Source organism: Mesocricetus auratus, unplaced genomic scaffold (genome assembly GCF_017639785.1).
Source record: "Mesocricetus auratus isolate SY011 unplaced genomic scaffold, BCM_Maur_2.0 Super-Scaffold_100011, whole genome shotgun sequence".
In the NCBI taxonomy this organism is placed as follows: domain Eukaryota; kingdom Metazoa; phylum Chordata; class Mammalia; order Rodentia; family Cricetidae; genus Mesocricetus; species Mesocricetus auratus.
The window spans coordinates 51,032,980-51,060,590 of record NW_024429195.1 but is presented as its reverse complement, the minus strand read 5'-3'; the positions used below and the strand labels follow the sequence as shown (position 1 = coordinate 51,060,590).

General features: G+C 40.7%; 1 protein-coding gene across 8 annotated transcripts in view; it reads left to right on the top strand.

The window, feature by feature from the left end:
- Positions 1-27,611, top strand: part of Grip1 (glutamate receptor interacting protein 1) — a 586,206-nt gene that overhangs the window by 461,665 nt on the left and 96,930 nt on the right. For all 8 annotated transcript variants that reach the window (XM_040754819.1, XM_040754816.1, XM_040754813.1 and 5 more), the window contains one exon: positions 1,207-1,352. In XM_040754819.1, the coding sequence (XP_040610753.1) occupies positions 1,207-1,352 (146 nt within the window). The remainder of the gene's footprint in view (positions 1-1,206; positions 1,353-27,611) is intronic.

The window sequence follows — 27,611 nt, the reverse complement described above, 5'->3', positions numbered from 1 at the left end:
TACAATCACCATGTCAGTCAAGCGTTTTTATTTTCTCACAGCTGAGCAAACAAAGGCCCAGGGTGGCTAAGACAGATATTAAAGAGAACTAGGGGTCCGTGTTCAGGTGTCGTTTCCTCCAGAACCCGTGCTGTGAGCTCACTCCTAAGGAAGATGGTAGTTCATGTAAAATAAGAAAAACGAGGAGATGTCGGAGTCTCAGCTGTGCTGACATCTACCATCTATTTGCCTTTGCAGATGACAGCACAAAATACAAACTCGACAAGAGTTTCACCTTTTCCCTTGCCCATGCTTCTCTCGGGAACTGCTCTTTCTAAAGAAAATAAATGTATACACATTCCTCATTAATCTTTACTGTTAGGGTTCACAGAAATGTCAGGAGCAAGCTACAAATTATTGTCAAATGAAATTAGAATCCAAAGAAAGCAGAGCGCCAAATGTGAAACTTTGGAATTCTCTAAGTGAAGGATGTTTACTTCAGAGATTTGTAGCCTTCCCCAGTCCCGCAGTTGACAGGTTGCTGTCTGGCTTCCTCATCTCATGTCCTTCCCCCAAGCAGAGACAGTGATCTGGAGGCTAATTTGACCCTGCACCCCAGGTGTCACTAATGTCCTAACATCATCTCCTGGTGCCTTAAGACTCTGTGTTCACAGCAGGGAGAATATTATTTGCCTGCCTCTTCCAAGGCAGGTGAGACTGGCTAGGCATTAACGATTGCCAAATGGCTTCATAACTCAGTAGGTAAATTTACAGACGAGGAAAATTCTCACCAGTACTCCCTATTCCACTTGGGCTCACAGCTAATAGATGGAATGGAATTAGAAGAGTTCTCTGTTCAACCCGACGTTGGGGGAAAATAGGTGAATGCTATTTCCTGGGCTCCAATAAATCAATTTTAGACTTGGAAGGGAAAGCCTGCAAGAGGGAAAATGTGCCTCTCTTGCTTTTGTCCTCCAAGAGCTAACTGTAGGTGACCAGGTTATTTGCTAATATGTAGTTATTTTCTCATTACCAGTTTTTGTATTACAGCAATTTTCTGTTCGGGGTTACCTCTTTACAATCTCACTGTCATTCTTGAGGTCTGAAAAGAATGCAAATGGGATAGATGGTGGAGTGTGCCTGAAAGCATGCCTCTGCTAAGTGGCTGTTAAAGCTGAGCCCCATTATGTGGAATTAATCAAGACCGCTCCGTTATTCTCTCTCTAGGGAGGGCACCATCAAACCTGGAGACAGGCTGCTCAGCGTGGATGGAATTCGGCTTCTTGGAACCACCCATGCCGAGGCCATGAGTATTCTTAAACAGTGTGGACAAGAAGCAACGCTGCTCATAGAATATGATGTCTCCGTAATGGGTATGTCAGAAGCTCCAATGGTGTGGTCTCTTAAGCTCTCGCTCGCGCCAGCTGTCCATTCCTGAAAAGCCATCCAGGGTTAGCTGTGACTAGCTGCCATCTCAAAGCAGCTAGGATTTCATGGGTACACATTTTAGTCGGTGTTCAGGAAGACGTAACTGCTACTTTTCAGTGGTGTGGAGTTCTCATGTCCACAGTTCAGTAATAAAGCTCGTGTTCTCTCAAGGTTGGTCTGGAAATCAGCTCTTCCATACAAATTACACATTGTATTTTTTCTTTTGTAAAAGTAGCAGCAAACTATTTTTTACCTCCCAGAATCACAAAACTTGAGTTCTGGCTTTCATGTCATTGCAAGATAGACTAGCAGCCAGAAGTCTTGAGAGTCGGATGACAGAAAAGAAGCCAGACTGAGTTTCTCCTCAAAGATTCTTGATAACTTTAACTGAGAGTAAATGTTGGTGACTACATGAATCAGTGTGTGTAGGAATATGGTTCACTCTCCATGCTTGCAGAGGAGACACGAGTGCCTGAATGAGACTCCACTGCAGCTCCTAGTCTTATGAGGTACACATCCATTCTTTTTCTTACAAACAACGTCATCTCCTTTTTCTTTATTGCTAAATAAAACTCGGTGCATGTGTGTGTGTGTGGTGTGTAAATATGTAATGTTTTCCTTACCCAGTTTACTGTTGACACCCAATGAATCTGTAATGCACTATTGTAAATAATGCTGCAAAAAAATGTGGATGTGTAAGCATCTCTGTGATAAGCAAAATAGACTAAGAAAGAAATCATAAACTTCTGCTAATATGTGGTGTGTGTGTGTGTGTGTGTGTGTGTGTGTGTATTAAAGTGGATGCATCTATTTAGAGAGAGGGAGGAGAAGAGGACTAGCAGGATGGGCAAAGGGAGGCTGGAGAGAGAATATGGGCTGATTACAATCAAAGTGCATGATATACTTGAATGACAATGTCTTTTATAAACCCATTACTATATGCCCAGTGAGCATACACCAACAAGTTTTTTTGCTTCTCCAAGTAGATTAGTAGACAAAGAAAATAATATCTGAGCCAGGTGTTGGTGGTGTATGCCTTTAATCCCAGCACTTGGGAGGCAAAGGCAGGTGGATCTCTGTGAGTTTGAAGCTGGCCTGGTCTACAAAGCGAGTTCCAGGACAGCCTCCAAAACTACACAGAGAAACCCTGTCTTGAAAAACAAAAACCAAGAATATCTGGTCATCCGTGAAGTAATTAGATGTGAACCATTTTATTTTCAATGAAATAATGTGAGAATTTCCTTTCATTCCCTTCTTCACACAGTACTTGGTATTCTTATCTATTTCATCCCATTCATTCTGGAGTGTGTGCATTGGGGTCTCATTGTACATTTAATATGTACTTCCCGGATGGATAACTGCAAAGCACCTTTTCATTTGCCAGGGGAAGATGGTGTTACTTTGTTTTTCCCTTATCCAAATCATCTCTTAGGAAGTGTGTATTTTTGTGTACAATTTCAGTATCAATACTCATCTTAGAATCATATATATATTGTTAATAAATTTTAGATTAAAAGGTTTTGGCAGTTTTAGTGACATACTTAAAAAATACTTTGAAGATGTAAATTTAATTATCTAGGATGGTACTTAGACTGTGTTAACATTTTAAGAAAAATAAACACGATTGTAGAAAGAACGGCTCTCAGGACAAGTAAGGATTCAGTTTTGAATGTTAAATCAGAGATATTCATTATTATCCAAAGAAAGCTATGAATGAGCTACTGGATGTTTTAACCCAAAATTCAGCATAGATAAGAGCATCTTCCTCACAGACAGAGCCCTATAAACCCATGAGGCTGAGGAAAATGATCTTGGACAAAATTACAGGCATTCTAAAGACATTTCTCAGGTCAGCCAGTAATTGAACATCAGCAAAGTAAAGAAACCATACAAGAAGTTGAGAAGAGCCACACAATGAACCAAGGCAGTTTAGAGTCATAGAGGCCACATTTCTTCTGTGTCTTAGCTAGGGTTTCTATGGCAGAGAAGAGAAACATTTCATTGGGGCTGACTTACAGTTCCAGAGGATTAGTCCATTACCATCATGGCAGGAGGCATGTCAGTGTGCAGGCAGACATGGTGCTGGAGAAGGAGCTTGGAGTATTTATTACATCCAGATCCCCATGCAGCAGGAGAAAAAAGTGAACCACACTAGGCCTGGCTTGAGCATCTGAGACCCCCCAAAAGCCTGCCTCCCTAGTGACATACTTTTTCTAACAAAGCTACACCTACTTCAGCAAAGGTCACACCTCCTATTAGTGACACGTCCTATGGGCCTTTGAGGGTCATTTTCACTCAAACCACCACATCCTGTACAAAATGATGAGGCTCACACTATTGCACTTGCAAGCTTCTATGACAGACAAAAGGATCTGTGCATATGTGGTGCTTAACACACGAGTGTACTCAATAAATGCAAATGTACATTGTTTTAAATATTTGCAAAGAAAAAGATATGTCCATTTTGATGTTGCTAAAATGTATTATCAAATGATTAGGAGATGGCTAAGGATCATACTCTTAGAAAAGTAATATAATAACAAGGAAAGCATGAGACTGAAAGAGAAATTTTTCTAAAAAAAAAAAACCCTAACACTAACAGAATACAGTCTTTGAATGAACTTGATTTGAATTCTGGCCTCTGTTTGCTTTGGACAAATTATTTCACCTCTCCAGGCTAGCTGGCCTAGAAAGTCATGTCTAAAATAGGGATGGCAAGGAAACAGTAGTTCTTCAAAATATTGGTGAATGTGTTAAGTAGACAAATACATGAAGCTTGCCATAACCAAACCATTATTTACTATAAGGAAATGAAAGTTGGTTATTTCTGTTCTGTGTCTCTAAAATGAATCCCAGGTCTCCCATTGTCTTGGATTAAAATACAGCTTTTGCTTCAGCTTATGAAAATATATCATCCTTTCTCAAAGGAATATGTGGGAAATTATGCAGTCTGGGTGGTTTCATTTTCTAAAAGTTCATATGATTTTGCTCACGTTTTCAGAATATATTTCTGAGAATGCAAGTTAACTTTGGTCTTAGAATCCTTGGTAGAGTAACACATAGTCATCTCATAGACACTGTGCTGGGTCTGGAGAGGTGATAAACATAAAGGCTCACAAATGCTATGACCCAACTAACCATCTGCAACTCCAGTTCCAGGGACAGTGTGTCCCATTCTGACCTCTGAGAGGACTGTACATATATGGTTCACTTACATGCATGACAGAAAGAACATTCATGCACGTAAATAAAGATAAATATTTTAAAACAAAAATATTGTTCTGGCCGGGCGGTGGTGGCGCACGCCTTTAATCCCAGCACTCAGGAGGCAGAGGCAGGCAGATCTTTGTGAGTTCGAGGCCAGGCTGGGCCAACAGCCTCCAAAACAATACAGAGAAACCCTGTCTCGTAAAACCAAAAAAAAATATTGTTCTGAACATCAGTCTTTAGATCAGCTTTATAGAGCCAAAGGGCATAAAGATTTCACCAAATCTTTTCTGGTTTGGAACATACCTTTGCTACTTTTAAATATGTCATGATTCTCCAGTAGTTGCTTACTTTACAGCTTAGAAAGACTATAGATAGTCATCAGCAAACCTGGAACTCTAGTTATCTGGCTACAAGAAAGCTCATGTTGTATGAATTAAATGTTTTCTTCCTACACTGTAGTTAATATCTATAGTGACTGGGTTGACTTCAAATACAACCAGCAAATTCTTGTAGTTGATAATAAAGATGGGAAAACTTAACCACAGTGTTTCTCCCGTGTTGTCCTGACCTTCCTGCTGTACCTAGGGTTTATCAACACTCAGGTCAAGTCCACCTTTTCATTGGCCCGATGCATTGAGATGACTCAGTCTCTTTCTCATTTTATTCCCCTCCCCCACCCCAAATGAGAAAGGAAGACACTCTATTGCTTTCTGGGCACTTCACAGGGGCATTTACATTTACCTCAGCTATGTGTGTGTGTGTGTGTGTGTGTGTGTGTGTGTGTGTGTGTGTGTTGTGACGTGACACTGGGTTCCACAGACATGTAGAAACACAAAGCATATCTTTGTTTATTTGTATTACACCTCACAGGGAGCCCATTAGGTATACATATAGGGCTACTGATGATAACTGTAGATTGCACCATATGTTTACTTATAGATCAACTGTCCTTGGGACAAATCGTTATTAAGTGGATATTTGTAGAATGTACCAAAACATCAATATTTATGCTTCACATTCAAAATGAAGTTATTTAGTGATTTATGACTTTGTCTTACACCGCAGTGTAACATCTGAAAACTTTCAATCTCAGTTCTTCTTAAACTAGCCATGATGTTTTCCTGAATCCTGTAAGTCTTTAACTTCCCCACTAGATAGCATTTTGTATGCTTGTCTTCAAACCTGTCTTATGTTCCATTAGATGATAGTAGCATGCAAGACTAAGGATAATGAGAAAAGAAATTAACGTTTCATTCCAAATTGCCATGGCACTGTCCATATGTCTCCACTGATGCCTCATGTGTCCCCAGTTAACAAATAGTGGACATTCTTCTCTTCCTAACCTCATGGCTCTCTGAAAGCAGTTAAATGAGGTCTTCAGGGGAATCTGAAGATTTGGGGCAGAGTGGCATAAATAAGAAGTGAGATGCTCATCATAGCTCCTGAGCACCAGTGTGGTCCATTCTCCAAGTACTGCACGTGAGCCACTGTTGGCTCCCCATCCTTTTTCCCAGCCAGGTGACACCACTGCCTCATGCTGGTCACATTTCCTTGGGTTTCTAGAGAAATATATTTCCAAAAGCCTCGTCTATGTCCATAATGCATAAGTTGTTGGCTTCTAGAATATAAAGTAGTTTGGTTAGTCCAATTCTATTGTAAAAGGTATGCATAAATAGTTTTAAATATCTGAGTAATACTAATTAACCTTAGGGTATGAAACATTATAGTCTTTCACTAGTTTCTTCTAGAAGCTGAATATAAGTATTAAGGTAACAGGAGTATCAGACTAAGTGGACCACAGATTAATAATCCAACATCTAAATTTTCCCTAAAGGCACAAGTGTTTATATTTTAGGTGATATTCTTTGCTCTCAATTACCATAGATGGAGAAAACAAAATATTCCATGACAAAGCCAGATTTAAACAATACGTATCCATGAATCCAGCTCTACAGAAAATGCTAGAAGGAAAACCTAGATCCAAGGAAGATAACTACATTCACAAAGACACAGGCAATATATAATCCCACTTTACAAAACACCAAAAGAAAAAGGGAGGAGAAACTACACAAAATAACTTCACTAACAATAAATCAAGCACAAACAAGGATCATCAATCAATGGTGATTAATATCCCTCAATGTCAAAAGAGATGAAGAAGGACACTTCATATTCATCAAAGGAAAAGTACATCAAGACGAAGTCTCAATTTTAAACATCTACGCCCCAAATACAAAGGCACCTACATTCGTGAAAGAAACATTACTAAAGCTCAAAATGCACATAAAATCTCACACACTAATAGTAGGAGACTTCAACACTCTGCTCTCACCGCTAGACAGGACCTCCAGACAGAAACTTAACAAAGAAACAAAAGAACTAATAGAAGTTATGACCCAACTGGGTTTAACAGACATCTATAGAACATTCCACCCAAATACAAAGGGATATACCTTCTTCTCGGCACCACATGGAACCTTCTCTAAAATTGACCACATAATAGGAAGCATAGCAAATCTCCACCGATACAAAAAAATTGGAATAACCCCCTGCATCTTATCAGACCACCATGCATTAACATTAGAATTCAACAATAGCACAAATCGCAGAAACCCTACAAACTCATGGAGATTGAATAATGCACAATTGCACCATCCCTGGGTAAAGGAACAAATAAAAAAAGAAATTAAAGACTTCCTCAATTTCAATGAGAATGAAGACACAACATACACAAACTTATGGGACACTTTGAAAGCAGTGCTGAGAGGAAAGTTTATAGCACTAAGTGCCCACATGAAAAAACTGAAGATCAGTCATACTAGAGAATTAATAGCACAGCTGAATGTTCTAGAACAAAAAGAAGCAAACTCCCCCAGGAGGAGCAGATGCCAGGAAATAATCAAATTGAGGGCTGAAATCAATCAAGTAGAAACCAGGAAAACACTGAGAAGAATCAATGAAACAAAGAGTTGGTTCTTTGAGAAAATCAACAAAATAGACAAACCTCTGTCCAAACTAACCAAAAGACAGAGAGAGAGCATGCTAATTAACAAAATCAGGGATGAAAAAGGGGACATAACAATGGACTTTGAGGAAATCCAGAGAATCATCAGGGCATACTTGGATTTCTACATATCTTAAACACTGCTCCATAGTTACACATGAGACTACACCATGTCATCTCAGAGATCCTTCCAGCTCAACTGAGCAACCTCTTTAAATTTAAATATTCAAAAGCCCATTACCACTCCTTTCTTCATTGCTGAAACCATGAAAACTGTTACACATAGAGTATTAGAAAATAACTTTTTACATTAGTTTGAACCGATTTTAAGTGGTCCCAGCTAACCTCACTATCTATAAGAAAATTGGCCATTGATGATGGTTCATTACCTCAACATAGCAGTGCCACTGACAGTTACAAATTTCCCAGACTGCCTCTCAGCATCCCTGGCCCCTGTAGTTAGCATACTGTCACTGCCTGCAAGAATTTTGATCTTGGTGTTCTGAGACATTTAACAAATTAATCAAAACTTGGTCAAAATTCTTTCATTTTCCGATTGTACATGATGCTTCTAACATTAAATATGTCCTTTCAGGGGCAAATTAGCCCTTTACTTTTAACATAGTTTAGAAAGATGAAAATCCAGCAGCTCTGTCAGGGGCAATCTTCCTTTGAGTGATAAGTTTCTCTGAGGTCATGTGTATGTATTAGCTAGTCCAGACTTTTTGTTTTGAAAGACAAGATATAGAGAAGGTTATTAATCATAAGGTCAGCCTGGGCCTATATTTTGTAGTCTGCCTTCAAAGTACCAATCAAGATTATTCCCTTCATGGTGATAAACTAATTGTATCCTTTTTTTATAAAACCAACTCCCAACTGTCTTTCACTATACTGGTCTCTAGACTTTCCTCAAACACAATTGCACATAATGATGAGCTGTGTCCTTCAAGGAAGCCAAAGACTGTAAGAGCCCTGTTAGACATGAGCCTCTTCTATGTCTTTTCCAAATACACTGGCTCACTTTGACAAACAAATATTTACTTCAGTGTCTTCCACAAGTAAAAGGGGTTCTATTTTTATTAATTCTTCCATGCTAGTGGTTGTTCAAAAATCTCATTAACATTGTCAAACTTATCACTGAGGCAGTAAGCTCCTGGACTGCCTACTGAAGTACTCTGTGACATCCTGGTCTTACATGTGACCAGGTTTTGACACCACAAGCATAGTGACAGAAACAGAAACACATGATTCTGCATCCTTGTGTGTCTTGGGTCCTGGCACCTTGATTTGGGGTGCAGGGGATTGAGGGAGTGAAAAAACTCTAGACACATGGTCACATAAAAGTGGGGTCAAGTTTTTGGGCTGTGATTGGAGAAGCTGCAGCAATCCAGAAGATCAGCATATTAATTATATACAGGCAGGTGGGGTTACTGCATTCAGCTGAACAAGGAGGCAGGGTTATTACATACAGATAAAAGAGGTAGGGTTTATGGTGTACAACTGAATCAAGGAGATGGTTTTCACTCATCTTGCTAGAAGCAGTCTCAGTATGGGAGCAGTCATCAGGCTGTAAACATCCAGGGGAAAACCCTATAGTGGAAATTTTATGAACACTATCAACATCCACACTTGGACCAGGAAAAAAGCTTTGTTATCCCTCTGAGTCTCACCCAGGGAAGGGTTCACCACTCCTAGGGGTCTGAAGCATTGGTTCTTCACATGGTCATGCTGATGTCAACTGTGCACATCTCTCAGGACTTCACCCACTCCATACAGTGTGCTCTGAAACTTTATTGAGGTTGGGAGATCAGAACATTTTTGGTGAGGACTCTTTCAGTTACTTTTCAGTCACATGTGGACTTTTCTCAACTGTGAATTCTCAGAAGCAGGTGGAAGTCATGCGTTTACTATAACTATCATGGAAGAAACACCAATTTTCATTATCCCCTTTCTGTTACTTCCTGAAGATGTTGGGGACCATAAAGTAGAAGGGAAAAGGGAAAAGTCTTGTCTAATCCCTATAGAAATCTATGGCCCAGAAAGGTTCCCACTTTAAAGCACTGTGATACCAGAGAAGTCATCTACAAGAAACATCGAATGACTGGCTACACATCCCCTACAGAATTGTTTTGGTTTTTTTGTTTGTTTGTTTGTTTGGTTGGTTGGTTTGGTTTTTTGAGACAGAGTTTCTCTGTATTCTTTTGGAGACTGTCCTGGAACTCTCTCTGTAGAACATAGTGAATGTACACAGGTGGCGCTCTTAGTGACTGCAGCTGAGACCTATCCTGTCAGAACACCAAGGGCAGGCCAATACAGATGCCTGAATACTAACATTAAGCCCAAGTGTCACCATTTGAGAGGAAATACAATCATTTGCCCAAGAGGAAGATAAGAAATCCAGAATCCTGGCTTTCTTGCCTGTGTCCAGAACTTTCTCTTAGAAAGCAATTCAGTTAATCGCAGCAGTTTCACCGCCACATCTGCCAGGTAATTCTGAAAGTCTCCGTGTTCAGAGCAGGGTCTCTTTATTTCTTCCCTGGAGTCTATTCTCCTTTCATCTCCCCCTTCTTCACACGTGCCTCCATGGAGCAGTTTCCAGATGAGAAGCCTGGGCACACTGAGTTTCCCCTTTCTCACTCACACAGGGCTTTGCACGGGATCCTCACTCACGTCTGATCACAGATTTTGCTTTATACACACACACTTGCATGCTCACTCCCAGACTCTGTCTCTCTATCCTCTTCACCTTGTGGCCACCTCCATCCCTCAAGCCACCCCCACTCATAGTCTTGTTCCTAAGTAACCTTGCAGAGCATAAATCCTGTCTCTCCCTCCAGCAACATCATTAATCCCGTGCCTTGCCTTCAAATCCCAGAAGGCAATGTCCCTGGAACTATCCCATCATTCCCCTCCAGTCTCCAAGTTACTGTCTTCCTTTGACTGTCAGGACTCTCTGTAACTCTTCATAGCATCAAATACTCTTCTCCTAAGAAATTGTTCTATACCTCCTATGTATATAGAAATACATATCCTTTCACCCATCATACCCTTGAAGGTCTCAGCCTATACATCACTTGAAAAGCTTCTTTCTGATAAGCATCTTCCCCTCTCAGGGAACCCTTGCTTTCCCTTCAAGGCTATTGTCACAATTATAATGCTAATTTGTTGGTGAGAGAATCTACTGCTCCTCTTCATCAAACTGAGAACCCCAAGAAGCCAGAGAATTAAAATACATGTATTATATCTATATATGTATGTAACCATACATATACACGACTGTATGTACAGCATGTGCCTACCACACACAAAGACTGAACACATTAAATATTTGACAGATGAATTATATGCATACAGTTTAAACGCAATCTGTTCCCTGTGTTTCATCTAAATTGAGAGTAAACATTTACTCCTCCCTGGAGCACTCCAGAGGCAGTAGTAAGAAACCCAGGAGAATCTTAAGCAAGCAGTGTGTGTTCCTATTGGATATCATCCTTTATTCTGTCTTCTTGGCTCTCATCTGCCCTCTCTCTGTGTCCCCCATTTCTGTCTCTCTCTCTCTCTCTCTCTCTCTCTCTCTCTCTCTCTCTCTCTCTCTCTCTCTCTCTCTCTCTCTCTCTCTCTCTCTCTCTCCCCCTTCCCATCCCCCTTCTCCTCCTAAAGAAGTATTTTCTTGGCTATAGAGGAAAGCCTCAGACCAAGAACAGCATCCCTTTTAGTAGATCTTCATACAGCAAGGCAGCAAGTGTGAGCTCTTGAAATAGAAGCCCCTAGCCTTGCAGCTTCTAGAAGTCACCTGCTGCGCCGCATTGACCCATTGAAGCTAAGTGTGTGCCACAAAGTCTGGAGATCCTGGCTTCTCTTTGATACAGCTTTGTCTGCATTGGGGAATGCAAATCTCTTGTCTCATCCCTACTCAATTTTCATCCTCTGCCATAAGACACAGCCTCCTTCCCCAGAACCTCAACCCTGTGTGTGCCAGTAAACTCTCCCTTAGACACATGCAGCCAGGACTTCAGGGAGGCACCAGACGTTCGAACAAGCAGAGTGTATGTGACTACATTTTCAGCTCACTGGACACACTCATTGTAGCACATTGAGGTGGGTGGTTCTCAAGAGAATATGAAAGGAAAATGACTAAACACCACTTCCTGAGTCAGACAGGGGGAAGAAATAATCTTTTGTTTACAAAAACCAGTGCAGTTCTAAGGCAGCTTTGTGGCTTGCCCTCCCATGAAGCCCCATGGGCTTTGTCCTGCACACGCTTCTTCTTATATGCTGCTTGCCTGCTTCAGACTCTGACACTTCCTTCCCTACAGAGCACTTGAGACTTGTCACATACTGTGGGACCTGTTTGGGTGGCTCTCCGACCTCTTGTTTCCCAGAGGTGATTCAGTAATGCCACCCTTCTGATAAGATCCTTAAAAGTTGGTTTAGTTTGATTTGGGTTTTGTTTGGTTGGTTTTTGCTTTGATGGTAGGGGGTGGGAGGTGTTTTAAAAGACGGAGTCTCATGATGTAGCCCTGGCACTCACAGAGCCTTGAACTCACAGAGATCTTCTAGCCTCTGCATCTCGGTGCTGGGATTAAAGACGTGTGCTATCACACCCAACTAAAGGCCATTTTGTACATCCTGGAATTGCTCCAAAGGTTGTACTGGTCCAAATAAAATCTCAGGAAATACAGGAAGCCTTTCTAACAGAATTATCACACGGAGGAAGGAACACAGGGGCCTAAAATGTTTCAGTCTGGTGAGTCAAGATGAGGAAATTATTTGGAAACATTAAATATTCTACCTGTGAAAAAACTAAAAAGTCATTTACTTTTCATACTTTGCACGGTTTAGATATTCTATGTGAAGACACACATAGAGTTCTTACTTACAGATTATAAGCCTGGATCCATAGTGCTGTAGATAATGTAAAATCTCAGGAAGGGTAATATCAGTCACAAACTAAAGTAAGTGGAACTGTGTATGGAAAGGTAACCAGTGGTATCAGGGAAGCTGTGTAGCCTTTATGCCACCTCCCCTCCTCTGAGCTTTGCTATAATCTTCCTGGGGGACAACCTCACCCCATGTTACACAGATGTAGACATTAGCAGAAGTTCTGAAGCATGTGAATAAGTCTTTTTACATTTTGGGCTTCATAGCCTCTGCTTGCTCTTTCTCTTGACCAAGCAAAGATGGTGCTTTTGCTTCACATTAACCAGTAAGTAAATAACACAGCTGCCAGCGGAGGTCCCGTGTAATAGCCTCAAGGATAAGAGAAGGAGAGAATGGGTGTGAATTTGCACAAGAGACTTCTTTGTGTTAGCAGTTGTGATTGCTGCAGTAGCCTACAACAAACGTGTCCTTCCTTCCTACAGACGAAGTTGTTCTGCCAAGGTTGCACACATCACATAGTGTTGAATTTAAGATTGAACCCAGGTAGATTTCACAATTATGATATTGTAGCCACAGCGGATTAATAGAAATTATAGCAGATGCAAAAGCTAATATTATTTCAGATAAAAGTCATAAAGGCAACAGAATGAGTATTAAGACGTGTCTTTATATTTCCTAAACTTAATTTTCCAGTTCGTACTGAAGTTCACTTATTGTTCTTTTAAAACCAAAAGTCTTACAGAAATATTTGCAAAATAGAAGTGGATTTTTAACCATTTAAAATATAGTTTTAGGGCTAAGTACATTTTAATTCCCATACTCTCTCACTATTGAAAAAAATCAAATATTTAATGTTGACTGCCTCAGAAATTTCTGAGTTAGAGGGAAGAAAGTGAGACAATAAATTCATTATCATCTACTGGTGCTTAATCATTGTGACATTTTTATTGATTTAAATTATAGTAAATCTACTCAGTACAAGGGAGTGAAGAACGACTTTCCTGGAATCCTCTTACCTCTTCTTTACTCTCGCGACGTCTTAAATAGACCCAGAGACATCTTCACAGATTTCCAGGCAGAACCCTGCAGCCTACGACACTATTAGAACCCAGAAATATGGACTGCAGCTCTCCTGAGAAGGGAAGAAGTAGGCCAGTCTAGGAGTCTGTGTTTACGTAAGAGTTCTTATGACGTCATTCCCTCGAAGTTCCAGCAATAAGATATGTTATACTTTTGAAATGCCCTTCATACCTAAGCCTGGTTGGGAATCAGATGCCTAGAGAAGATCTACCTCACAAAATGTGTGGAGACACGTTCATAAGCATCCGAATTACATTACTCCCAATGTCAGGGGTCCAGTAGTCAGCATCACTCTCCAGTGTCAGGGGTCGAGTTGGCTTCACTCTCCAATGCCAGGGGTTCAGTCAGCACCACTCTACAGTGTCAGGGATCCCGTTAGCATCACTTTGTAATATCAGGGGTCCTCCTTAGCCAGCTCTTCTCAAACATATCTAGTAACAAACATCTTCCTTCAAAGCAAGCTCATACTTTAAGGCTACATGTCCTTCCTGCCCCTCACCACACAATGGATCTATCTACAGGTGAATTCTTTAAGTGTGACCATGAGGAGAAGGAAGGTGATTCTGCGGTAGAACTTGCCTCATATGTATGAGGGTTTGTTCCCTAGTACTGCACAAAAAGAAGTAAAAGCAAGTAGATGAGTAGATGTGTGGTGGGAAGGTGTTGTGGTTAGTATTAATTGCCAAATTGATGCACTCTAGAATCATCCAGAATATGGACCCCCTAGGCATATCTGTGAGCATTGACCTTGACACAGAACCCAGGTCTATCTCAGAGGGATTTTTGAGCAAGAGAATGAAATTGGACTTGTGGAAGTGTTTTTGCAAACTATAGCTGACCATTAAACTGTACGGAGGAATAATGATTTTTGATATTCATCCATCATCCCAACCTGTCTTAATTTACTTGATTCTGACATCTTGCTTATTTTCTATTCCTGCCTAGTGTAGGCTATTTTTATATAATTGGAATTTCTACTTACCTTATAATTAGTAAATAAGTATATACTGAGGCTCTAGTATACATATGATGTTTCAGGACACTGGTGTGGCCTTTTTGCTTCTATCCAGGTGTCCTACTGCCCCAAGCTAAGGACTACTCTTGTGCCTTTGCGCTAGTCAGGTCTTCTTTGTTTTCTCATTGACAGAGCATTAGTTACACACACTAGCCATGTTGTCCTTCTGTTAGATCTGGCCATGCATTTAAACCTCTGCATTTGTCCAAAGTTTGTTAGCTGATGGATTTTAAGTTTCCCTCTTAGAAATCCCCAAAGAGGTGATTCTTTTTTTTTAAAGTAAATGTGTGGTAAATATTTTAAAGCATATTTTGAGGAGTTGGAGAATAGCTCAGTAGTCAGCAACATTTGCCAGGCAAACATTAGAGCCTGAGTTAAAGACCCAGAACTCACCCTACTGTGCACATGTTTTTAACCCAAGTCTGAAGGAACAGAGGCTGACTGATCCTTAAATCCCCTAGCAAACCAGTCTAGCTTTATTAGCTAGCCCCACATCCTGGGGAGAGACCTGTCTCAAGAGATAAGTGGAGCCAACAGATAAAAGCTGAAAAATGGAATTCAATCACTAGAACCAACATGACAGAAGATAACAACCAACTCCTACAAGTTGTCCTGTATACTTATGCCATCAACACACATACACACACACACACACACACACACACACACACACACATACACTCACACACATGCACACAAACACACAGAGTAAATATGTTTTTTTGAAGAAGACGAAGTGGACAAAAGTGGACAGTGCCCCCCAAAACAAGACCTGCAGTTGACCTCTATGACATGCATATTCACGCACGACATCTGCATGTACACCTATGGGAACACACAAACACACACACACACACACACACACACACACACACACACACACACACACGCGCCTGACAGCTCCCAGAAAACTCTCTTTGGGAATAGTTAAGTGGTTGTTATTCATTTGTATTATTTCAGATCTAACTCCTAGAGAACTACTACATGCCCATTTCTGACCATAAACATGCAGCCTACTATAGTTTAGGATGCTAGAGAGAGCTCACAATGCGCCCTTGAGCCATTAATTCTTCCTGGGGGACCTGACCTTCCCTCACACTCTTAGGGGGCAGAGCTTCCTAAGTCTTAAGAACTATTTTTAGACTGGCAGGCACTTACCCTTACACAAGCAGTTTCTCTATCTCAGCAGAGCCTAGTGGAGACTGAGTGGTTTTCTGTATGGATCAAATATCCAGCACTGGAAACCCTGACAGTGTCCGTTTTAAGCTCGAAAAGGAACCAGAATTTCTATAGACTAGTGATAGTACATGATGATTGGGCAATAGCTGAGTAACATACCAAATCTATTTTTATCACTTTTTTATTTAAATTAGAAACAAACTTGCCTCACATGTCAGTCCCAGCTCCCTCTCCCTCCCTTCCTTCCCCAACACCCACCAAACTCCCAGCCCCCCACCCAATTCCCACTCCACTCCCCAGAGAGGGTACCTCCATGGGGGATCTCCAAAGTCTGTCATATCATCCAGGGCAGGGCCTAGGCCCTCCACTATGTGTCCAGGCCTCATCACTGACACCCAAATTCAGGAGTCTGGATCAGTCCCATGCTGGCCTCGCAGCCATCAGTCTGAGGTCCATGAGCTCCCACTTGTTCAGGTCAGCTGTTTCTGTGTTTTTTTTCAGCCAGGTCTTGACCCCTTTGCTCATCACTCCTCCCTTCTCTGCAACTGGTTTCCAGGAGTTCAGTTCAGTGTTTGGCTATGGGTGTCTGCCTCTGCTTTCATCAGCCACTGAATGAAGGTTCTAGGATGGCATATAAGGTAGTTGTCAATCTCATTATTGGGGAAGGGCTTTTAAGGTAGCCTCTACACAATTGCTTAGATTGCCAGATGGTGTCATCCTTGTAGATCTCTGGAAATCTCACTAGTGTCAGCTATCTCCTCAAACCTATAATGACTCCCTCTATTATGGTATCTCTCATCCTGCTCTCCTCTCTTCTTCCCCTGACTCAACCTTCCTGCTCCCCCATGTCTTCCTCCTCTTCTCCCTCTCTTTTTCTCCTTGGTCCCTCTCCCCTCCCGCCATGTTCCAAATCCTCTCAGGAGATCTGTCCCATTGTCCTTCTCCAGGGTGCCAGGCATATCTATATTGGGGTACTCCCTGTTTCCCATACTCTGACGGTGGGATTGTTGGCTGGCACTCCCCTGCTCCGTGTCTAAAATCCATATATGAGTGAGTACATACCATGTTTGTCTTTTTGTGACTGGGTTTCCTCACTTGGGATGCTTTCTTCTAGTGTCTTCCGTTTGCCTGCAAATTTCAAGATTCCGTTATTTTTTTTCTGCTGAGTAGTACTCCATTGTATAAATATACCACATTTTCTCTATCCATTCTTCAGTTGAGGGGCATCTAGGTTGCTTCCAGGTTCTGGCTATTACAAATAATACTGCTATGAACATAGTGAAACAGATGTCCTTGTTATATAAATGTGCATCTTTTGGTTATACACCAAAGAGTGGAATTGCTGGATATTGTGATAGACTGATTCCCATTTTCCTGAGAAATCTCCATATTTATTTCCAAAGTGGCTGTACTAGCCACTTTACCAGCAGTGGAGGAGTGTTCCCCTTTCTCCCCATCCTCTCCAGCATAAACTGTTATTTATATTTTAAACATTCTGACAGGAGTATCTCAGAGTTGTTTTGATTTGCATTTCCCTGATGGCTAAGGATGTTAAGCACTTTCTTAATTGTCTATCAGTCCTTTTAAACTCCTCTATTGAGAATTCTCTATTTAGTTCTGTACCCCACTTTTTGATTGGATCCTTTGGTGTTTTGGAGACTTGCTTCTTAAGTTCTTTGTAAATTTTGGAGATCAGCCCTCTGTCAGATGTGGGGTTAGTGAATATCTTTTCCCATTCTGTGGGCTGCCTTTTTGTCTTGTTGACTATGTCCTTTGCCTTACAAAAGCTTCTCAGTTTCAGGAGGTCCCATTTATTAATTGTCAATCCCAGTGTCTGTGCTACTGGTGTTATGTTCAGAAAGCAGTCTCCTGTACCAGTTCGTTCAAGGGTATCTCCCACTTTCACTTCTAAGAGGTTCAGAGTGTAGCTGGATTTTTGTTGATCCATTTGAACTGAAGTTTTGTGCATGGTGATAGACATGGATCTATCTTCAGTCTTCTACATGCCAGCATCCAGTTATGCCAGCACCATTTGTTGAAGATGCTTTCTTTTTTCCATTGTATAATTATAGCTTCTTTGTCAAAAATCAAGTGTTCATAGGTGTGTGGGTTAATATCAAGGTTTTCAATTAGATTCTGTTGGTCTACCTGTCTAGTTTTATGCCAATACCAAGCTGTTTTCAGGACTATAGCTCTATAATAGATAGAGCTTGAAGTCAGGAAAGGTGATGCCTCCAGAAGTTCCTTTATTTTACAGGGTTGATTGGTTAGCATTACCCCAAGATATTTTATGCTGTGTGTGGCTATTGTAAAGGGTAATGTTTCTCTGATTTCTTTCTCGGCCCTTTTATCGTCTATATATAGTGGGGCTAATGATTTTCTTGAGTTGATCTTGTATTCTGCCACTTTGCTGATCGTTTTAAAAGCTGCAGGAGTTCCCTGGTAGAGTTTTTTGGGTCACTTATGGAAACAATCATATCATCTGCAAATAGTGAAGTTTGACTCATTCCTTTCCAATTTGTTTCCCCTTGATTTCCTTTTTGTTGTCTTTTTGCTCTAGCTAGAACTTCAAGCACAATATTGTAGAGATATGGAGAGAATGGGCAGCCTTGTCTTGTTCCTGATTTTAGAGGAATTGCATTGAGTTTCTTCCATTTAGTTTGATGTTGGTTTACTGTGTATTGCTTTTATTATGTTTAGGTATGTCCATGTTATCCCTGATCTATCCAAGGCCTTTATCATGAAGGGGTGTTGGAATTTGTCAAAGACTTTTTCAGCATCTTGTGAGATGATCATGTGGTTTTTCTTTTGCAGTTTGTTTCTATGGTGGATTACATTGGTGGATTTTCATATGTTGAATCATTCCTGCATCCCCGGGATGAAGCCTACTTGATCGTGGTGGATAATTTCCATGATGTGTTCTTGGATTCGATTTTCCAGTATTTTATTGAGTATTTTTGCATCAATGTTCATGAAGGATACTGGTCTGTAGTTCTCTTCCTAAGTTTGGGTGTGTTATGTCTTCATTTTCATTGTATTCTAGGAAGTGTTTAATTTCTTTCTTTATTTCTTCCTTGACCCAAGAATGGTGCAGTTGTGGGTTGTTCAATTTCCATGAGTTTGTAGGTTTTCTGCAACTTGTGTTGTTGAATTCTAACTTTAAAGCATGGTGATCTGATAAGATACAGAAGGTTATTCCAATTTTTTTGTATCTGTTGAGGTTTGCTATTTTGCCTGGTATGTGGTCCATTTTAGAGATGGTTCCATGTGGTGCTGAGAAGAAGGTATATTCGTTTGTGTTTGGATGGAATGTTCTATAGATGTCTGTTGATCCCAATTGAGTCATAACTAATGTTAGTTCCTTTGTGTCTTTGTTAAGTTTCTGTCTGGTGGTTCTGTCTAATGGTGAGAGTGGGGTGTTGAAGTCTCCCACTATAACTGTGTGAGGTCTTATATGTACTTTGAGTTTTAGTAATGTTTCTTTTGTGAATGTGGGTACATTTGTATTTGGAGCATAGATGTTCAGAATTGATACTTCTTCCTCATGGATTTTTTCTGTGATGAATATGAAATGACCTTCATCCCTTTTGATTGATTATAGTTTGAAAGCTAATTTTTCAATGCTAGGATAGCTATACTAACTTGTTTCTTGGGTCCATTTGATTGGAAAATCTTATCCCAACCCTTTACTCTGAGGTAATGTCTGTCTTTGAAGTTGATGTGTATTTCTTCTATGCAGCAAAAGGATGGATTTTGTCTTCATACCCATTCTGTTAGCCTGTGTCTTTTTATAGGCAAATTAAGACCATTAATTTTAAGGGAAATTAAGGACCATTGAGAGTTAATTCTTCTTTGTTTTTGATTTATTATTGGTGAGGGTATTGTTTGTGGATTTATCCCACTTTTTCTTTTGGCTTTTGGCAAAGTGGGATTATCTACTGCCTATGTTTTTGTGAATGTAGTTAACTTCCTTAGATTGGAGTTTTCCTTCCAGTACTTTTCCTAGGGCTGGATTAGTGGATATGTATTTTTAAAACTGGGTTTGTTGTGGAATATCCTGTTTTCACCACGTATAGTGATTGAAAGCTTTGCTGAGTATAGTAGTCTAGGCTGGCATCCGTGGTCTCTTAGTGTTTGTAGAATATATATCCAGGACCTTCTGGCTTTCAGAGTTTCCATGGAGAAGTCAGGTGTGATTCTGATAAGTTTACCTTTATATGTTATTGGTCTTTTTCCTTTGCTGCTCTTAATATTCTTCCTTTATTCTGTATGTTTGGTGTTTTAATTATTATGTGATGAGGGGACCTTTTTTGTGGTCCACACTATTTGGTGTTCTGTAGGCCTCTTGTACTTTCATTGGCATGTCTTTCTTTAGGTTTCCTTCTATGATTTTGTTAAATATGCTTTCTCCAATTTTGAGTTGGGTTTCTTCACATTCTTCTATCCTATCATTCTTAGATTTGGCCTTTTAGAAATGTTCAATATTTCCTGGATATTTGGTGTTAAGGATTTGTTGGACTTAAGATTTTCTTTGGTTGACGAATCTGTTTCTCCTAGTATATCTTCAACACTTGAGATTCTCTCCTCCATATCTTTTATTCTGTTGATTATGTTTGCATCTGTAATTCATGATTGTTTACCCACCTTTTCTAATTGTATCATTCCTTCAGAGTGCTTTTTTCATTGTCTCTATTTCAGCTTTCAAACCTTGCAGTGTCTGAATCATTTCTTGCATTTTTTGATTTGTCTTTTCTTCCATTTCTTTAAAGGATTTTCTCATTTCATCATCTTTGTGAACTTGTTTTTAAGGTCTTTCTCTTCTGCTTCATCTGTGTTGGGATGTTCAGGTCTTGCTGGTGTAGTGCTCCTAAACTCTGGTGGTATCATATTAGTTTTTCTGTTGTTGAATGTGTTCTTATATTGTCATCTTTCCATCCCTTCTTCCAGTGGGTACAGGTGGGGTCTCCTCCTCTCCTGGTGGGTATGGTTCCAAGGTTCTCTTCTAGTGGGTACAGGCAGGTCCAATATTCTGATAGGTCCCACTGTTGGTACAGGCAGGTCTAAGGCACTCCCTCTCCTGGTGGGTGGGAGCTGGATTAGGACAGTGCTGTCAGCTGACTGGAGGTTGCTTGGTGAGCCTGGGACAAGTTGACCTGCCTGCAATCCCCAAGCCAGGAGATCCCAGAGTGGGCAAGTGGAAAGAAGTCGGGGCCGAGGGAGGTGGGAGCTGTAACTCACCTCTGCCCTGAATGGCTGAATGGGGGCAGGAGTGGCCCAGCAATTTCAGCAGGCTGGTAGTTGCTTGGTCTGCTGGGGATGAGTTGACCTGCCTGCAGTCCCCAGGTCAGGAGATCCCAGAGGGGGCAGAAGGAAGTCAGTCCCAAGGCTGGGGCCCAGAGCTCACTTCTGCTCAGAGTGGGGGCGGGAGTAGACCCGTGCTCTCAGTAGGCTTGAGGTTGCTTGGTCTGCCAGGGGCAAGTCCATGCCAAATCTTTTTAGCAATTGGGGCAAGGGCTTTTTACCTTGCAGGTAAATATGTCTATTTTCCCATTGCTGAAGCAAGTGAAGGCATAACCTTGACTTCTCTGGAAAGTTTCTCCTCAAGTTCTGGTACTCTCAGTGACAATGGAAATAAACCTTCTAGAACTCTTTCAAGAGGGACACAGTGGTTCCTGACAGTGTGGCAGGTCCTGAGTTCTGAACTCAGAGGCCTGTTGAGAAAAAAATATCTTAGGCTGCTTTTCTTACCTTTTATTTTAGAGCTAAACTTTTCTTTGTCATTTAGCTATATGGATGCCCTCCAAACTTATGTTAGGAACCCTATTGTTACTTTCCCGAAAGGCATGTGTAAGTGTCTATAAAAACTATGTCGGCCTGTCAAATTAGTTCTGAAACCTGCCATACAAGACTCAATATAGTTATTTCCTGCATCCTATTCCTTGGCAGGGGCTTCAGCTCCTTTCATAGTTTCTGAGCTCTAACTTCCCCTGAACTAAACTTGTGGTGAAGCGTGACTGTACAGTGGATCAAGAAAAGTGGGGACCGTCACAGCACCAAAGCTATAAAACTCTGAATGTCAGCTATCAAGATCTACTGAAATCTAAATTAACTAAGGTACTGCGGTACCAGGTTCTTGCAAAGTTCTAGGATTTACCCAAGTCGGGCATTGGTGAAATGAAGACATAAGGAACACAAAGAAGCGGGATCCAGTGGTCTGGGCTCTCTGACAGAAGCCACAGCCCCTGGGATACCCAGCATCTCCTTCACATACAGTTGAACAGGGAGGTGAGGTCATTTGACCAGCTGAACAAGGAGATATTTTTTTTGGTTTTACGAGACAGGGTTTCTCTGTATTGTTTTGGGGGCTGTTGGTCCAGCCTGTCCTTGAACTCACAGAGATCCGCCTGCCTCTGCCTCCCGAGTGCTGGGATTAAAGGCGTGCGCCACCACCGCCCGGCGGAGATTTATGTTATGGTATGCATCTGTTGTTGGTAATCTTGGTAGAAATATCTGTAGGGACACAGTCTTCAGGCCATTACACACAAAGAGCAAGCAGAAGGCTTTGGTGTGTGGTTGATGAACATATTGTCAACATTTACACTCGGATCAGAGAGGGGCTTTTCCATCCCCATGGCTGTGAGTGAGTCATTTGATACCCTTGCCATGGCTGCACTCAAATCAAATAATACACATCCACTGTGTAGCCACTAGTCATCAGACATGTGACTTGGGTGGTATTATACTGTAAGCACAGAAAAAAATTACCTTTCTATTAAATTGAAATGATCTCCAGATGGGATGTCTAAATATGAAATTAAATCAAAGACTGTAGGAAAAAAATGGGAGAATGCCATCACGATTTTATAGAAGCAAATACCTCTTTTTTTAAAAAATCATGTAACTTAAAAGTGAGTAATTAAAAACTCCTAAGCCCATACTTAGAATCCAAGCATTTAACATTCAGGAGGAGGTTCTAGGACTTACCCAAGGAGGCAAGTAGATGAGAGTTTCAGGATCATCCTTGGCTAGATAAGTTCAAAGCCAACTTGGGCTCTATGAGAACCTGTCCCCTAACAACAGCATCAGGCAAAGGAGCTGGATCAATAGGTAGAAGCATTTGGGATGTTAACCCTATCACCCAAATTTGGTTGCCAAATACTTCAAAAGCCACATGCAGTATGTCTGTAATCCCAGCAGTCCTGTGGCAAGATGAGTACCAACTTGTCTGAAGTACTTAGCAAAGCAAAAACAGGCAAGACCCTTCCTCTGCAAGGTGGAAGGATAACCAACTCTTGCAAGCTGTCCTCTGTCCTCTACATGCATGACTGCACAGCACACACACACACACACCACACACATACAGAGATAGAAGATAGGTAGATAGATGATAGATAATTGATAGATAGATAGAAGATAGATAGATGATAAATGATAGATAAATAGATGATGATAACACATAGACATAATAGAGAGATGATAGATTAGATAGATAGATGATGAAACCTTCTCTTCATCAAACACACCAGTAACAGTAAGGAATAATGAGCCACAGGAGGACTAAGTTCATGTATCTAAGCAGTGATTCAACCTATAAAGGTTTAAATTTTTTAGATTTATTTGATATGTTTGCTGGTTTTTGTGCATATGTCTGTGCACTGCATGTGTGCCTTGTGTCCATAGAATCCAGAATTGTGTGTTGGAACTCCTAAAACTGGAGATAAAAATGGTTATAAACTTCCATATGGGTGCTGGGAACTGAACCCAGGTCCTCTAGAACAGGAGCAAGTGCTCTTAACCACTGAACCAACTCTACCATCCTATAATAGGTGCTTTAAAAGTTTTCCACACCAGTAAGTCAGTTATCATAAGAGGAAATCAAGAGAAAGAAGAGAGCACTTGAGCGGTCAACATAACAGTCAAATGGCCAATAAGTGTATGGAAAGCTAGTTAATTACTTTAGTCATCAAACAAATACAGATTGGTCCACAACATAATATCACCATGTACTAACCCAGTGGCTTTTGTATTGGAGTTAAGAATCCAAATTCAGGTCCTCATGCTTGCACAGAAAACACTTTAGTCACCGAGCTATCTCCCCAGCTCCATTTTAAGGGTTTCTTTAATTACTAATTTCTGTTATGCTTGTCTATTAGAAAAACAGTGCTTGAAAACTAGATCAGAGTGTACTTTCCACAGTCATATATGCTTTATCTTAAACCCTCATTTTTCCAGAGAGTCAAAGCACTCATTGTCTGGAAGAAGAATCCAAATCAAATAAAGTTCATAACATACCCTAGACTAACTTGAGCTTGGGTAAAGCATGGCTGGTGACTGATCTGAGCCCCTGTGACAGGCTTATTGTGACAGTCTCATCGACTGTGCAATAACCATACTTCCTATTTTAATGTGGTTGAATTTTTTAATGTACTGCTCATGGTGTTTTTAAACCTTTTAACTGAAGTGAAGCAACATAGATAATGCACAAAAAATCCTGGGTTTCCACTTGATTCACTTTCATAAACTGAACACACCTAAGTAATCACATTGGAACATTATCAACATCAAAAAACGCACTGCTATACACTTAAGTCCCTCTCCCATCTCAAGGATAAGGATAACCACTTATCTGCCTTCTAACTGAATAGGCTAGCTTTGCTAAGTTTTATACTTCAGAATAAACCTAAATTTAACTTCTTATGCTTATATTGTGTATGTGAGATTCATATGGCTAGGTTTTCTTTGATAATTTATTCTCTTTTATTGTATAGTATATCACAAGGCAATTGTGCCCACAGTTTATTTTACTGTTTAGGTATTTTTCTTGCTTTTATATAAGTTTGTATAGAGACCTTAAAGTGGGTTGCCATAGGGTAAACCTGTGCTTAGCTTTCACAGATAATGTCTAAGGGCTTCTGTGATGGTTTGAATGAGAAGGACCCCTCCTCATCCTCATTTGGTCCCCAGTGGGTGAAATTGTTGGGGAAGAATTAGGAAGTGTGGCCTTGTTGGAGGAGGTGTGTTACTGGGGATGGTCTTTGAGATTTGAAAAGACACAGCATTTCTGAGACCCCATCCTCCTACCTATGGATGAAAATGTGAGTTTTCAACTGTTTCTGCTTCCATGCCTCTGTTCTGTCATCACGAACCATAACCCTCTGAGGTCATACACCTAAATTAAATATACTCCTGCATAAGTTGTGTTGGTCATGGTGTCTTATTGCTGCAATAGAAAAGGAATTAAGACGGCCTCCAAAGAGAGCTGTATGAATTCTCCTTCCATACAGGCAAGGAGAATCCTAGTCGCTTCACATGCTTGCTCTGGTCAATGGAGCCAGTCAGTTTAGTGTGTGGCAATAAAATAAATTTGTTACCTGCACATGACAAGGGGCAGGAGAGGAGGGACAAGTGAGTCAGGCAGATCCTGGGGGCTTGTTGGCCAGCCAGTGTAGCCAAATAGGCAAGCTACAGGGTCAATAAGAGACAATCTCAAAAAATACAGTGGAGAGGAATAGAGGGCATCTGACACTGGCCAATGGCTGCCACACCAACACTCACACGTAAGCAAGCACACACTCAAGCTTACATACACACAGACTAGCAACTTAAGAATATTTTACTGGCATTCCACTATGCTGTAATTATTAGAGGTATTGCTTTCATAGCATATCATCAATTAAAATATACTTTTAACCAATAGGTAAACCAAAGTTATTTCTGCCTGGAAGCTTATTGGGCAAAGCTAGCATGGCATGTACAGACTTTCTGCTATGCTTGGGAAGTTGTAATCAGGACTTGAGCTCATTGATATGCAGAGCTCAGAAGTGGGAAAAGTGATTAACAAAAAAAAAATTGAGTGTTTCCCATATAAACAGTCCTCAGTGTAGCTCGTGTAATTATGTAGCCCATAAATCAACACAGGGTGCAAAGGCTTCAATCCTGATGCAAATATCTTAATGACTGAGATGTCTTTAACCATGAATAATTTATGCCTACATGATCCATTTCTCTTCCCAACTGTGCTTCACTCCAGCACAATAAACTAACCATTTGTCTACGGCTGGGTTCTTGATTTCTGCTTCCTACATTTTCTTCTGTTCCTTTTCCTCCTGTTGATCCACTCCATTTCTCCTCTTGTACTTTCCTAAGTAATCGTACCTCATTCTTCCAACCCTGGCCACTTGTTCCTACTTCTCCCAAGCTTTCTGTTAGATATCTTGGCATGCAGCCAGAACTCTGGAGCCCCTACTTTTCAGAAGGGCCCATGACAGTTGTCTTGGGTGGCATGGAGGGGAGCAGGCTTACTGCTGCAAAGTAGCGTGAACATCTTGATACTATGAAGGGGAAACATTTATTGTGGAAAGTGAGTGCCAGAGAAGGCCAATGATCGATTAAAACGTTAACACTTGCAGCTCCGCTTCTGTGATGTAGGAAGCCCCTTCCACATTTGCAGTTCTGAGAAGTGGCACTCGCTGGGATAGTTGCATTGTTTTTCCTATTGCCTGTTCCAATAAAATCAGCTGAACAACACTGAGATTAGATTCGAGCTCATTTGTTCAGCTCAACCCAACCGTACCCGTTCTTGTTCCCAGGTGTCACTGCCATTTCCTTGATACTTAGCATGGCTGTTGGTTAAAAAAAATAGTTGGAGATGGGCTGGTTTGGGGGATTCTCCAAGGCTCGATACTCTTCTCTGTACATCTCTAGCTCTTCACTCCTTTATGGACCTCTATGTAAACTCCTGTGTGATGCTACTATCTGCATATTTTCATAACTTTTTCCAGGTGCTTTAGTGTCCAAATATATTCAAGTTCCATCTAGAAGAGAGAGGGACTACCTTTCCCCCCAGGGGATTATGTATTACTTCTTCAACTACTGGATAAATTCAGGCATTTCACAGTTTTATATTGTGAAGTGTTGCTTGGAATTCTTTGTGCAGGCTCTGGTGTTAATTTAAAAAAAAAACCTGCTTATCATTATTGTCATCCATGCATGGGTACTCATTCTGTTACAAGATCAGGCATCAAAGAGTTTCAGTGTGAATTACAATACAAACTTCTGTGTCATTAGGATCATTGGCCTCCTGCCTAAAGTAAGTGATAGCTAGGCACTTTTTAGCTCATTTCATTGATAAATATTAGCGGACACCTATCATGTATGAACTTGCCTTGTCGGCACTGGCTAGCCACTATCATGAACCAAAAATAGGAATCCCTAGATGCATAGACTTTATGGACCGATTAATTAGCAGCTACCTAGAGAGCAACTGTTGATGTCATGTACGTGTGTAGCGGGCAGATTGGCAAGGTTTGTAGGCTCAGGCAGGCATCCCTGTGGATGTGGCGTTGGAGCAGAACAAAGAAAAGATGCGGGGAAAGACGGACAAGGAGCGAGTTGGTTTAGCCTAGGTACAGACAAGAATGTATATGGCAGAAGCAGAATCCAAAATAGTTGGAGCAGGGTGAAAGATATGTTCAGTGTGAATTTTTTTCTGATTTTTAAAGCACTTGCATATATGCTGTAAAGTTGATGAGAGATCAGACCCAAGTACAAACACAAAATTCATTTATGATTCACCTATATGTTATGCACACAGTTTAATTTTCTGTAATATTTTAAAATAAATTTGTTCATAAAGCATCCCATGTTGTGAAATTTTCCACTGTAGCACCAAGTAGAAGAAATAACGAATTAAGTAATAAATAACATGGAAGCCTCATTGCTTTTTAAAGCAAAATAAATTTATAATCAGGTATAGCAAGACCGTGAGGAAGAGCATGAATGATCACTGTCCCACAGACCCATTTTTTTCCAAACCCACTCAGAGTTAAGGAAATG